This window comes from Bemisia tabaci, chromosome 8 (genome assembly GCF_918797505.1).
Source record: "Bemisia tabaci chromosome 8, PGI_BMITA_v3".
Classification (NCBI taxonomy): domain Eukaryota; kingdom Metazoa; phylum Arthropoda; class Insecta; order Hemiptera; family Aleyrodidae; genus Bemisia; species Bemisia tabaci.
In genome coordinates this window covers 18,411,060-18,424,272 of record NC_092800.1, presented here as the reverse complement: position 1 = coordinate 18,424,272, position 13,213 = coordinate 18,411,060, and the positions used below count along the sequence as shown (strand labels likewise).

The 13,213-nt window shown below is 35.3% G+C and overlaps 1 protein-coding gene across 2 annotated transcripts in view; it reads left to right on the top strand.

The window, feature by feature from the left end:
- Window positions 1-204: 204 nt before the first annotated feature.
- Window positions 205-13,213, top strand: part of Sos (Son of sevenless) — a 30,638-nt gene continuing 17,629 nt past the window's right edge. For both annotated transcript variants that reach the window (XM_019062315.2, XM_019062316.2), the window contains exons 1-8: window positions 205-417; window positions 2,537-2,803; window positions 3,361-3,444; window positions 4,165-4,245; window positions 8,726-8,929; window positions 10,714-10,854; window positions 11,522-11,731; window positions 12,438-12,553. In XM_019062315.2, coding sequence (XP_018917860.2) covers window positions 313-417; window positions 2,537-2,803; window positions 3,361-3,444; window positions 4,165-4,245; window positions 8,726-8,929; window positions 10,714-10,854; window positions 11,522-11,731; window positions 12,438-12,553 — 1,208 coding nt within the window. In that variant the 5' untranslated portion in view covers window positions 205-312. The remainder of the gene's footprint in view (window positions 418-2,536; window positions 2,804-3,360; window positions 3,445-4,164; window positions 4,246-8,725; window positions 8,930-10,713; window positions 10,855-11,521; window positions 11,732-12,437; window positions 12,554-13,213) is intronic.

Here is a 13,213-nt window from a genome sequence, read left to right as displayed (position 1 = left end):
GAAAAACGTCAGCGTAACGAGAATTGCAGCCTCTCTGATTGAAGGCGTTTTATTTCTGCGTGGACATCTGTCGCATGTGCCCACTGCGCATGCGCCATGCGCTTCAAGCCTGTCCCCTCCCCTCTCCTCACCACCTCATTGCGGACTGATGATTGATGAACCAAGTGGCATGACCAAAATGCTGACAGATGTTTGTCGGCTTTTTGATGCGAAAAATTTATTTGAAGGAAAACAAACATGGCCTCAGCTGTGGTTCAGTGAAGTGAATAGTCATGAAGCTTTATTTAATTAGTCTTTTTGGTGTCTACTGCCATGTTTTCTAATCCATCAGCCGCTTCAGACTTCCTCAACTATGATTTTGATAAGGAAGAGAATGCTGCTAAGTGGAAAGGTGTATTTTTGAACCCCCTGAGAAAGGTAAGCAGAGACCACTCTTCATGGACATAAACACTTTATAACACTATTTTTTGCAATTCTCGGGGGATTTATCCATCACAATCACCGTACTAACTGAACTTTAATTCAAGCCAGTTTCCGATGCAACTTTACGACCCCGAAGAACTTACGAACTCTTCGCCCCAGGTTTTGCTTTTTCAGTCCCCTCATCAACAGTTGAAATGATAACAACATAATTAGTGACTCATTTCATATTTGTGTCCACCAACACATTACACCCTCAGTTCTCCTAGTCTTATCAGTATTCAATACGTCCTCGAGTTTTATCATTATTCAATTTCCAAGATGGTCATAATTTGCCGCAGTCAAATTTGAATCCCGGGAAAATGTTTAACCTATTCTCAGTGAATATGTACTCGGTGATTCTATCAGTTCCTCGGAACCGAAATCTTCGGTACTGTCTCCAGAATCTTATCAGATGTCACTATTAACCGTCACAAGGTTCAGTTCTATTACTTACTCCCTATGTACACCATCACCAGAGAGATCTCAGATCTTGATAATGTAGCATGAATGATCTTCCTTCATCGTTTCATCTATATTGTTGGTACAATGCACTTTAGCATGATAGCCACTCTCTGTTAAAGTTCTGTACTGAGAGTCAGGACTGAATGTAATTGGAATTTTCTTAATATTTTACCTCTAACCTTCCCTCATCAATTCTCAATGAGATAGTTTAGTATCTGTTGATGAATCAGCTTTTAGGGTTCTGTTATCCAACTTACTTCTATGTCTAGCATTACTCTTCATGGAAGATGCACCGGAAGACATGCATACATTTTTCTTTTCTGGTAATTGTCTTTCTTAAGGACAAGCTGCTATCTGCCCAATACCTGGTTTCTGGTATATAGCATAACGGTATTCCGGTGCATCTCTGCTTAAACCAAAATTCATCCGCGAATTCCGCATTGTGTGCTGGTACTGAAATTAGTTGCTGATGCTGTGTTGGTAGATACGTAGGTACCTATAGTGTTTTTCCTTATAATGCCTAAGCTCTCGTTACTTTTTCTGAATCATCAACATATTAGTGTTTTTTAGTTCTTTGACTGAAGAAAGAAAAACTTAAATGCACTTAACCAAGTTGCTTTGATGATTTCCTTTGAGTAAGAGAAAATTGGCACAGCATAAACTTGCTTGGTTTTGATGTAGTCAATCTTTCCAGTTCTCGCTTCCACTAACTCATCCAAAATGACGTAATATTCAGGGAAGGCTAATTAAGTTCCGTTTTTATCTTTTGACAAAAAAATTATACAAACTGCCCTAGGACACAAGAGAGAGTCTCTGATCCGTTCCTTAAAGTTTGATGTTGTAACTGAGCTTAAGTCTTACTGCTCCACAGACTGGAAATTTTAGATCCATGGACTATGTCTTTGAAGTCTTTTTTCCTATGGATGATCTTATACCAAGTTGTGCTTCAAGCATTTCATTTTACATACTTGTAGTCATCCAAAATTTCCTTTGATGAAAAATTTTCCTGTACTTAATTTACCCATGATATTATTAAATGGTGGTTTATGTAAGATGCTTTTTCAAAATCCACTGTATTCTTTATAGCGCTTCGTTGATATCTACCCATGCACCTGCAGAGCATATTGACAATGAACGTGAAACTCCCACACCTTGTATCTCAATTTGCAACATTGCAAATTTCCTGTCATACTTTATTAGTAAAAGGGAGAACTACTTGACGTCAATTCTCCCAAATTTCGGTGATTTTTCATCCTTGCACAAAGCAAATGCTGAAAAAACTTCAAGGAATGATGTTGATTTGTTCATCTTCAAAAAAATGAAATAGATGCACAGATTTTTAAATACCGCAAACAAGATATGTGGTTTGCAAATTTTACTGTTGACATACATTTTTACCATTCTCTTTTCACCTCAAACTCTGTTACTTGGAAAATTGCCGCCAGATAGAGAAGAGAAACAGGAGAAGGAATTACATTTCAAAAAAACGCTAAATACCTGTCCTTTTTCTCCATAAAACCGTCCACCTCTCTTTGTGAACAAAAATATTATACCACTAATGCCAATTCTTCAAACCCTGCATCATTTCTGAAATATATTTTGTCTGTTCCAGGTGTTAGAACAGGTGCATCCCTCCCTCACAGCTCGTGAGGATGCGCTTGAGTATGTTGAGAGTCTTATTTTGCGGCTTCTTTGCACGCTGTGCGAGAAGCCCTCTCCTCACTCGGTCGTGGACGTAGAAACCAGGGTGAGACAGACTTTCCCAACCCCTATTGACAAATGGGCCCTAAACGAAGCCAAAGAGGCCCTGGAGAAGGGGAAGAAGAAATCTCCTCAACTCGTGCTTCCAGTCGACAAAATTCATCACATGCTACAAAAGGTATAATTTCTGATTAGGTAGCAGAAGAAATCAGGATTGCTAGTTTTCTTTATTATTCAAACTCTCAGGAATGTGGTCAGATTTCATGATCAACCAAAGTCTTTCTGAAACATGTGCTGCCCTAAAAATAATGTACTGGTTACTCCTGCTAAAATCTGAAATGCGTAGAAGTTTGCTAATGACTACAGACCTGTTATAAGAGCTAAATAACAGTTCAATTTAGTGAACCTATCCTTGCAGTCAAAGAAGTGACTTCTAGAAGTATAGCATCTCAGAACCTGGAATTCCATGAAAATCAGTGCTTGATGCTTTAAGTCTTGTCCTGTTGTAATCATAAGTTTTCCATCAGTTTGCTGGCGTCAGCTTCATAAGCCTGATGAAGCATCAGGTCATTGGAACCATGAGGTTGATAAGCCAAAAAACTCCTTTCTCAGATTATGCACAGTACTTTGTACCCAGTGAATCATCAATGGCTCATATTTGTTAAAATTCAACGTTTTCAGGTTGGCCGAATTTGTATGTATATACATAGTTATGTTATTTATCATCTTTTTCAGGAGGTACTGATGTACAAAATAGAAACCCAAGTCACACTTTACATAGTAGCTGTTTTGGAATACATCGCTGCTGATATTCTCAAGGTAACACACACTCACACTTACATGGTTGCTTGTTCTAGTGAGGCTAGCGTTCGAAGTTGTGACTTTTTTTGCTCCGATGAGTTGAAATCCTCCTCCTCTCTATAGTTTTATGGGAGGGGTGAAAAAATTTCTAACTGCAAATTGAATCAAGCCTCCCCTTTTTTTAACCAAAATTAGTAATAGCTTCTCCCTGAAGAAATCAGACTTTTTCACCGCTGAAATGCTACATTTTGCATAGGGTTCTCCCATATTGTCCTGTTTCAGAATCCAGAAAGGTTTCATAATTTGATTTTAGCCTACAACCTCGATTGTTAATTTTGGCCTTGTTGGTGTAAATGGTATTGCATGAAATTCTAGTCTTTTTGAGTCATCATTTGGTGCTCAGACAATGTGTTCTTCAGAAATGAAAAAACGTAAAGTAACGTAAGTACGTGAGAAGTAATTTTCAAAAATATCAAGTAGTAAATGAGTAAGAAAACTGAAGAAATGATTAAGTTAGATTGTATGTTTCTCTAAATATGAGTCAAGAAAGAGAGGGGACTTATCATCTCTGAAAATAATGTTCTCTTGTCAATTTTGTCTACAAAATCTAAGTGATTAAATTTAAAATCAATGGAAAAAAAAGAATAATAACATCATTAAAAATGTGAATATCAGCTCCTTTTGATTCTCACTGTTTTCACCTACAATTTGGAAACTGACTTTGGCCCCTTTTTTCAGTTGGCTGGTAACTATGTGAAAAACATCCGCCATGTTGAAATCAGCTGTCAAGACATTCGAGTTGCCATGTGTGCAGATAAGGTGAGTTCGTAATTCTTTTTTTTTTCCTCAGGTTGAAATTTATACCAGTAAAATCTCTATGTATTCATGGAAAACTAAGAATACAGTATTGTGTATGATTTTGCTTTTTCTTGCTTTAGATTGGTTTTTAAGTAGCTTTGCAGCTTAAAAATTGGGCTTCGCTTTCCAATTATATCAGGTGTCTCTTAAAATGGATCAGCGGTGTGGATCTGTGAAGTATTTGATGTAAAATCAACATTCAAAGACAGCAAGTGTTTTCAAAGAACTTGCTTACAGTTCTTGTTTGTTTCACCGGGTCAAATTGACTAATCTCCTGAAGTATGACCCGTTGATGGAAAATCAGCAAATTTAATCAGACATTTCAGATCAAAATTCTAGCTCATAAAAGACATTATGACTCGTCTGGCAATGTTTATGAAAGCACATCTTGACTTCAAAGCACAAATCAATAGATGAAGCTTGAAAATACGTATCTTAATTGCAATCTTTCAGAATCTTCACTCTTAATGTAAGGAATTCCATTCCTTATATTAATTGTTATCATAGATGCTACTCCTAAAATGCTCCAAATCTCCACTCTTTTTAAGCTTTTTCAAAAACCTGTATTTTACTTGAAACTCTCAGAAAATTCTTGATTAAATGGAAATATTTTTGAAAATCTTGTCTATGATTGGGGTGAGGGATTTTTTGTACAAGATAAAAATTGAAATCTAAGAAAACTTTCTTGTATTCATGAACGGTTACTTCTTATTCAATCAATACACTTACGAAGAATCATTAGGTTTATCAACAAAATTGGTAGAAAAACCGTACGAAACATTGAGATAAAGTTGAAACTTATTGGAGGCAGCTGTTAGTTCGATCATATGATGGCCTTATTGGTCAGACTTTAGATCAGTCATCAAGGAACTTGAGTATTTTATGAATTTTATCATGTAATAATGGAGATCTCATGATCCAACTGAGCACTGAAAGTCCTTAGTTTCAGCCAAGTCTAATAATGGCTAGTGTAACTGCAATATCGTTGTAATCAGCTTGCTCTGTTATATGGAAGGTAGAACATTGATTTTGTCATCAATTCTTTTTTTAATTTACTGTGAAAGAGGTAGGTAAAAATCACTTGTAACTTCGAAAAAACCTCATTGAGTTTAGTATTTTTATTGAAAAACTAGAGTTAGAATTGACTTGCAAAGTTACTGCTATGGATCAATGTTATCTCAAAACTTCCATACTGCCAACGAGTACTACACAAAAATTATGCGCTTTCATGCTATGTCTTTATTTGATTGATAGCTTTTTCAAATTTGTTTCCTTCAAACATGAATCATTTAAACGACTGACAAAGGATTTACTCCTATCATCAAGAGGATACATCACCATCCTATGAATTCAGTCAGCCCTGCATAAAGTTTCAATGACTTCATTTTTACTTTTCTCTGTTTAGGCAGCTATCAAGTATCGTGAAACCTTTTTTCGCTAGAATTTCCCCTAAGTTGTTCAAGTTTAAAGTAGCCTAGAAATCTCTTCATCCCCTAAAAGAATATACAGTTTGTTACAATTTACACCATCATAAAATGAAATTGATTGCTCTTGAATCTCTCTCCCAATTTTAATGCAATATGACGCAGCGATCTAACATCTCGCTTGTATATCTCAATTCTTTCTTCTTATGGCACTTAAGAATTTCGACAGTTAACATTAATGTATACACATTTAAAATCTAAGTCAATCTGGAATTTGATACTCTCATTATATCCTCTCATCATCACTTTGTTTGAAGGGAACTAAAGCTAAAGATCATTTGCTTTTCAGCTTTTAAAAAAATTTATTTTATTTTCATTTGCTCTCTCTGGCTTCTCTAGGTGGTACGTAGTTCCAACACATTCCACATGACATGCTTATTTTCGTATTGTCGTGCTTTCTGTCTTGACCTCTCTCTCTCTCTCTCTCTCTCCCCCCTTTCTCTCTTGTGTGATCTTTTGTACCCCTGTTTTTACTGCAAAGGGCAAAGAAACCAAAGTGCTTCTGAAAGCCTTAAAGCCCCTCTTTGTTATTCTTTAGGTGAAAGAACCCATTGTTAGAAGTGTCCATGCTTGCCGTAATAATCAAGGTTATATGAAGTTGGCGCACTAAGTCCTGTAGCCTGTTTTTTGGAAACAGTATTTTAATATGCCTAAAAACTTACATCGAATTCGTTTAACCTCATGCATGTTTGAACTCCGCTACAGAACCCGAACCTGATTTCATACTATTTGGAACCTATGCTTTTTTTTAAAACAAAAAACAAATGACAACATGAGAAGTCAATTTTTTTTCTTAAACTGCATAGTTTTATGCATAAGCATGTTTCTCAGGCTACATTTTTTATGTTTCAAAATTCATTTGGCCTTGAAACTACCTAATCCAAGTTATATTTGTCTTTTGTTCAAAATGTAACAGTTGCGCACCTTAGGTTTCAAAATATCATTGCCCTCCTTCCATTCATTTTGTGATGCTGCCAACTTTGTACTGATTTTCATTTACTCACCATAGCATTAATTACTTCTTGACAATCTCCGAAGACATGAGTTTTTTTTTTTTTTAATACAAAGAAAAATTATAAAAATTTCCAGAAAAATGTATGCAAAGCATACTTTATAGAAATATTAGAGATTCGTATATATAAGATCAGCCCCATGTAAAGGACCTTATTATTGAAAAAGTGAAAATTGAGATATCAAAACCACTACTTAGAGAAGTGTTTAACGATTATTCCCTAAAAATGTGGACAAATTTCACACAAAAGACACTCTTTGACGATTTGAAGCTCAAGAAATATCAACTTCAGAAAAATAAACCCCATGTTTTATCCGACATGTTTGTGATTCAAGCTCGCTGTAATGAAGTGCAAGTGTAAGTCCTCTATTGTTGCCAAAATGAATTAAATCACTCGTAACTTTTCCTTTGAAATAATCTACATTAATAATAAAACAGACACTTACAGACTGAAGAAGACTCCAATTTTCCAATCATATTTGATAAAATTGTTTGCGCCAAAAATTTGTCGACATGCACTGGAATCGGTTTGCCCGCGGGTGGCCACTAAGTCCTTTCTCTTGATATCTGGCAGTTGCCATGCCAATATGTCCCTCTATGCGAGCGGTATAGAAAATTCAACTCTGTCTGTTTTCAATTTTTTATAATCTAAAAAAGTCTGTACTCTTTTTCTCGTCATAATTTTGATACTTCTGCTTGTTCTCTTCCCTTGTGATTTTGTTTGCACTTTGTATAAAATGTTTCTCTTATCTTAATCGGAAAAATGAGAAATTACCCCTTTGGAGCTCCATTAAGAATTAATAAAATAAGTATATAAGTAGCCTTGACACCTTTTGTTTATTAGTTTCTAACTATCTGCTGCATTGAAGCTTTTTAATCCATTCCATGATCATCATCAGGCACATAACAACCAAAGCACCACCAAAGACACCACCAAGACATGCATTGTAACAAAACTACATGCTTCATGCTACAAAGCTACAAGTTGAACGTGGTGTTGAACAATGAAATTGAATTAGTTTATACCAGCAGAAACTACAAGCATGAATGACTACAAGCATTCCATTAGGAATGATCTGCATCTACATCTCTATTCATTCCAGTGATATTTGTGTCATAGCACAAATTTAAAAAAATTCAAGATTTTTCGGAAGAATTAATGGTGTTTTTTAATATCCTCTCACTGCATGTAACATTATACTGGACCTCCCTATTTTAAAAAGACCGCTTTACAGTAGCCTGACCTCTCCTGTACTCCAGTATTCTAGGAAAAGCCGATGACATAGATTCAGTAAACCTTTTGTAAGAACTCATTAATTTGATCAGAAACGATGTAAGAAAGATAGACTTTAGAAAAGTTGCCAATTTGAAGAAGAGTTTACTTCCTTTCAAACAGGATCTGGTAATGGAAGTGCCACTGAAAGGGTGTGGCATGGAAGTGCCTTGTAACAATTTTCTTCAATGCTCTGCACTCAAAAGCACAATTTTTCTCTCATATCATGCATTGAACCTTCTTTTTTCCCTGTTTCAAAAAATTCTTGGATTTTATAGAAATTCAGAGTCAAAACCATGTCAAGGCTTTTGGGAGGTCCTTATTTTTTCCCTGGCAAGCCGGAAAAATTAATAAAATCCTAATCTCAAAAATTTTATCTCCAACAATTACGAAAAGTATCGAGATCTCTCAACAATATCGCACAATCCTTTGTGAAGCAACTTATCTCCTCTCATTCTGAGTTTGAATTCAATTTAAAATGAAGTTTAAACGTTTCTTTTGTCTTCTTCAAAGAAGGTGTGAATCTGATTCTTTTTACCTAAACTCAGGCGCCCAAATTTTCATTCAAGTAAGTTCTTAATACATTTCAAAGCCAAATGCAGTTCTCATGCTTACAAATGTCCGGGTTTCGCTGCTTTTTCTCCTGACTAATGACGTGTTTTCAACCGGCAGGTATTAATGGATATGTTTCATCAAGATGACAATAGCCCAGCCCTTCTAACTTCAGAAAGTTATGAAACGCCAAGATCATCAACATATGAAGAAACGGTTAGAGATTTAATTCAAGATGAGAAACAACACCTGAGAGACCTACATATGATCATCAAAGTATTCTGTGAAGAAATCAACAAGCTCATTCAACCTGGTGAAAACAAAGTACGTTATATTGATTTTTATTGGTTTATAGTAAATGTATTAAGTATGCAAAAGAGGTGATGAAGGGCTTGCCCGGATTGACTCGTAATTTTTCAGTGAATAGGAGCACTTTTAATGGTGCTTGGTAGGTATTTTACAGGGAATTGCTCAATACATAGTTACCAACTATGGGGATTTCTTTCCTTTCATTTGAGGAAAAAAAAATTTAAAATGTGCAGTTATTTTTTTCTTTTTGTGTTAATTTATTTTAGAAGTAACTAAATCACATTTTACCTCACACTATAGACCACTGCTTCCCAATCTTAATGGTCCAGCCTTCATCCAAAAGAGAATAATGATCCACGCTATGCTTTCCGTCATTTTTTACGGAGTAGCATTCTGGGGTCCCGCTTGTAAATCAAAAGGAAACATAAATGAAATAAGAAAAACCATCAGACCCATGAAACTAGCACTATGTTCATCCTATAGAACAGTATCAGATGCATGCCTAGATATAATATCAGGTATACCATCCACCAAAATTCTAATTAAAGAGAAAATTGAAAAATACAACAGAAAAGACCCTTACGAAATTGAACAAGATAAAAAAATCAGATGGCAAATTGAATGGGAAGAAACAAAAGGGAACTTATGGATTAAAAAACTGATTCCTCAAATTCATATATGGCTAAACAGGAAACACGGAAATACAAATTATTATTTAACCCAATTCTTTACAAATCATGGAGCATATGCGCAATACTTATTCAGATTTAAGAAGAGAAGTGACCCTTTTTGCCCCATGTGTAAAAACCTAACAATAGATGATGCAGAACATACCTTTTTTCACTGTGAATCCTTCAAGTTACTCAGAAACTCTCTCCAAAGTAAACTAAATGTCTCAATAACTCCAGAAAATATCATCGAACAAATGATCAACACAAAGAAAAACTGGTATCTTATTCAATACTACATTAAAGAAGTCCTCAAACAAAAGCAAAAAGTCCTGAACGAAGACGGAAACGAGATATCACCTGAAATGCCAACCTACCAACACTCCTCCCTCGATGACATGTCAGCCGACAATTCCGAGGATAACGCAGACACTTAATCATTCAGAAGACCGAGGATCTTCAAGTTATATTTTAACCACTTATTAGCTTATCTTTCGGGAATAAAAAAGGGGGAACCACCAATTTGTAAATATAGGAACTTCTTATTCTAATCTAACATGTAAACATAGGCCTTCGGCCATAGTTCTGTTAAACTATGGTTCCAACTTGTAACCAAAATAATAAATCAAAGTTATCTTTAAAAAAAAAAAAAAAACTAAATCACATTTCAGTGATTTTTTTTAAACATTTTGTTGAAATAATTATTTGTTATCAATTATTAGTGAAAAGTGTCTGTTTTTAGAAGCATTAAAACAATTCACCTAAAAAAATCATTTGAAAAGATTTCTATTCACATGAAACTGCGATCTATCCTTGATGAGAACTAAAAATTGCTGTCTAAAACTTGTACACGTAATGACAGAGGCAGTAGCGCCACATTTGGGCACTGCACAACCGTTCAAAGCTTTGAGCCAACAAAGAAAAACTTGACAAAAATCTTGTCCGTAAAAGTTGCGTTACAAAGAGAAACTACATATCGGAACAAATTATGGAAAAGTCTTGAAAAGTGCTGAAAGTTCTTCAAAAAGTGCTTGATTAATTATCCTTGCTGCACGAATTATGATTTCAAGTATATAATCATATTCCTATCTCAGTAATCTGTAGTGTAATGCATTGTGATCTTCCTTCCAGGAATTAGATGCCATGTTCGCAAACATTATGGACATCTATGAGTTAACTGTAAATTTATTGGGCCTGCTAGAAGACATCGTCGAAATCAGTGAAGAAAAACAGGTTCCTGCGATTGGAAGTTGTTTCGAAGAACTTGCTGAGGTTTGCTTGCTCATCATTCATCTTCTTGATCTTTAATTTGTATCTCAGATTTCTTCAAATTGAGTTGACCGAACCAGTAGCACCATGTAGAAATCTTTGATTACAGTTAGTTTTACAAAACATCTGATTTTGGAATTCTCAGTTGGTAAAATTGTATCTTCATTTATTTTGTCTTCAACATGCATTCTTTTTTCATGGTAACGTCCATGTATATGAAAGGAGGAGGGGAAGCCCAAAAAATCTGAAATTTGCATGAGAAGTGCCAAGCAACTTTCATGCTATCCAAGGTCAGTCATTTTCATAAGCAACGCAAGGTGTTAAAATTTTTTTTTTCCTACCAGAAAACGTGGCTGATGCTGTCAGCCTTTAAGTATGCTCTATGAAGAATATGCCCATTAAAATTTCCTGTGCCGTGCTTAAACGGTTTTCTTGCTTTAAAAGATGAAGTTAGCTGCAAAACAACAACTTAGATGTTCGGCAGGTTACACAACCCTACAAAAACTGCAGGAGCTGACTTTGAACAACATAAGCTGCACTCTCTTGCAAGTTCCAATGTAACAACGATTTTTGCCAGTCTGCCAAAAGCTACCATATGGAGGTTTTACCGAGATACATTCTCCCCGATTTTCATTTGACAAAATCTTGATAGATTTTTTTAAATTTTCAGGCTGCTGAGTTTGATGTCTATAGCCGATATGCCAAGGATTTAGTCGTTTTCCGAAACCAAGAAGTGCTCCTAAAATTAATCAATAAGCCTGAGATCTCACATGCGCTGCAGTCAGCAGGTCATGGTTTTCGCGAAGCAGTCAGATATTATTTTCCAAAACTTCTACTTTTCCCTATTTGGCACTGCTTCTTGTATTTTGACTACATCAAAGTAAGTAGTAGCCCCCTAAAAATTCTATTTCACTGTCATGATTCTTTACACTTTGATCATTATTTCAGTGTACATTGTTTTTATTAGTTTGTAAAGTTGAATCCATTAAAATAAAAGAAGATCAATGGGCGATTTAAACAAAGGCTGAACAAGCTAAAGAAGAAATATAAGAAGCAAAATCCTACGTAGAAAACTATTAAACTATTCACACAATAGAAAGCTCAGAAATCAACCTCTGAACAAGATATTAACAGGCATTTTTGACAAGTATCAAAAGGATGTTGAATTATGCAAATGATGTCATTTGTATTTTTTGCGATTTAACCAGTGTCAAGCGTAAGAACCTATGTCTTGTTTAGGGGTTGATCTTTAAACTTCCTGTCGTGTTATTTGTTTGTTTTATTTTTTTCTGAAATTTTGAAACGGATGAGCAATCACTAACTGAATTGCTGAATCCTTAATATTACCCTTTGAAATTTTTTTCAAGATTTTGACGTCTGTAATATTTTCTTGCCTTAAATATCTCATCATCCATCAATATCTTCATATTTCTCAGAATATCACTAAGAAGAAAAGGAATGGAAAAAATTCGATTTCAAGTGCTCAAATTGTCTATCAGCTAATTAGTTACTGAAATTTTTTAATTTGATTTTGTCGTATGAAGCAGCTCAGGAATAATTTTCCTCTTTTTATTTTTTTTGCCCAGACACTACATAAGCTTACGCCTTTGAATGATGATCGAGAAAGCTTAGAACAAGCTGAGGGGATTCTGAAGCCTCTTCAAATGGAGCTTCAAAATATTTCGACCAGTCTACCAAAAAGGTATGTGTTATCCTAGACCAATTCTGAATTCTGATGCATGAAACATTATTTTCTGACAATTATGGATAAAACCTCATGATGTTCTCTATTCTTGTGCTCATCTGAACTGAGGTCAGTCTGACTTCATTTGACTGCCGGAAAATCGTAATTGACATATTTCTGTAAAATTTTAAGTCAAATGGTTCGGTTCATTTTTTTACCAGCAGAAGCGTAACGTTGCATCATAATTAGACAATTTTGAGCCCTAAACATGGCAGACTGAAACAGACTTTTCTCAATTTGGAAAAAAAATTGGCCGATCATAAATCCATTTCGCAAGGTGCCTACCGATTTGGAATGTCTGAAATAGTACTGATTTTTTGAGGGTGGGCCGCAAGTACTGAAAAAACACGAAAATTCTATAAGAAGGTCCTGAATTTTCATGCCTTGACTATATCTTACGATAACCTGGAAAGGATTCTATCTTCTGCTCTTTGATTCTTAGCTCAGTATTTGACCGCGATTGTGCAGCCAGTTGATCTTCAGGTGACTAACGAGCTTCGAATTTCATGCCCGCAACATTCTTGTCATGTGTTGTGTGTGAATTTTGTTACATTAAGGCTCTGAAAAAGCACTGAATTTTTCTGTTGGGGAAAAACTGAATTTTTTGAGAAAGAACTG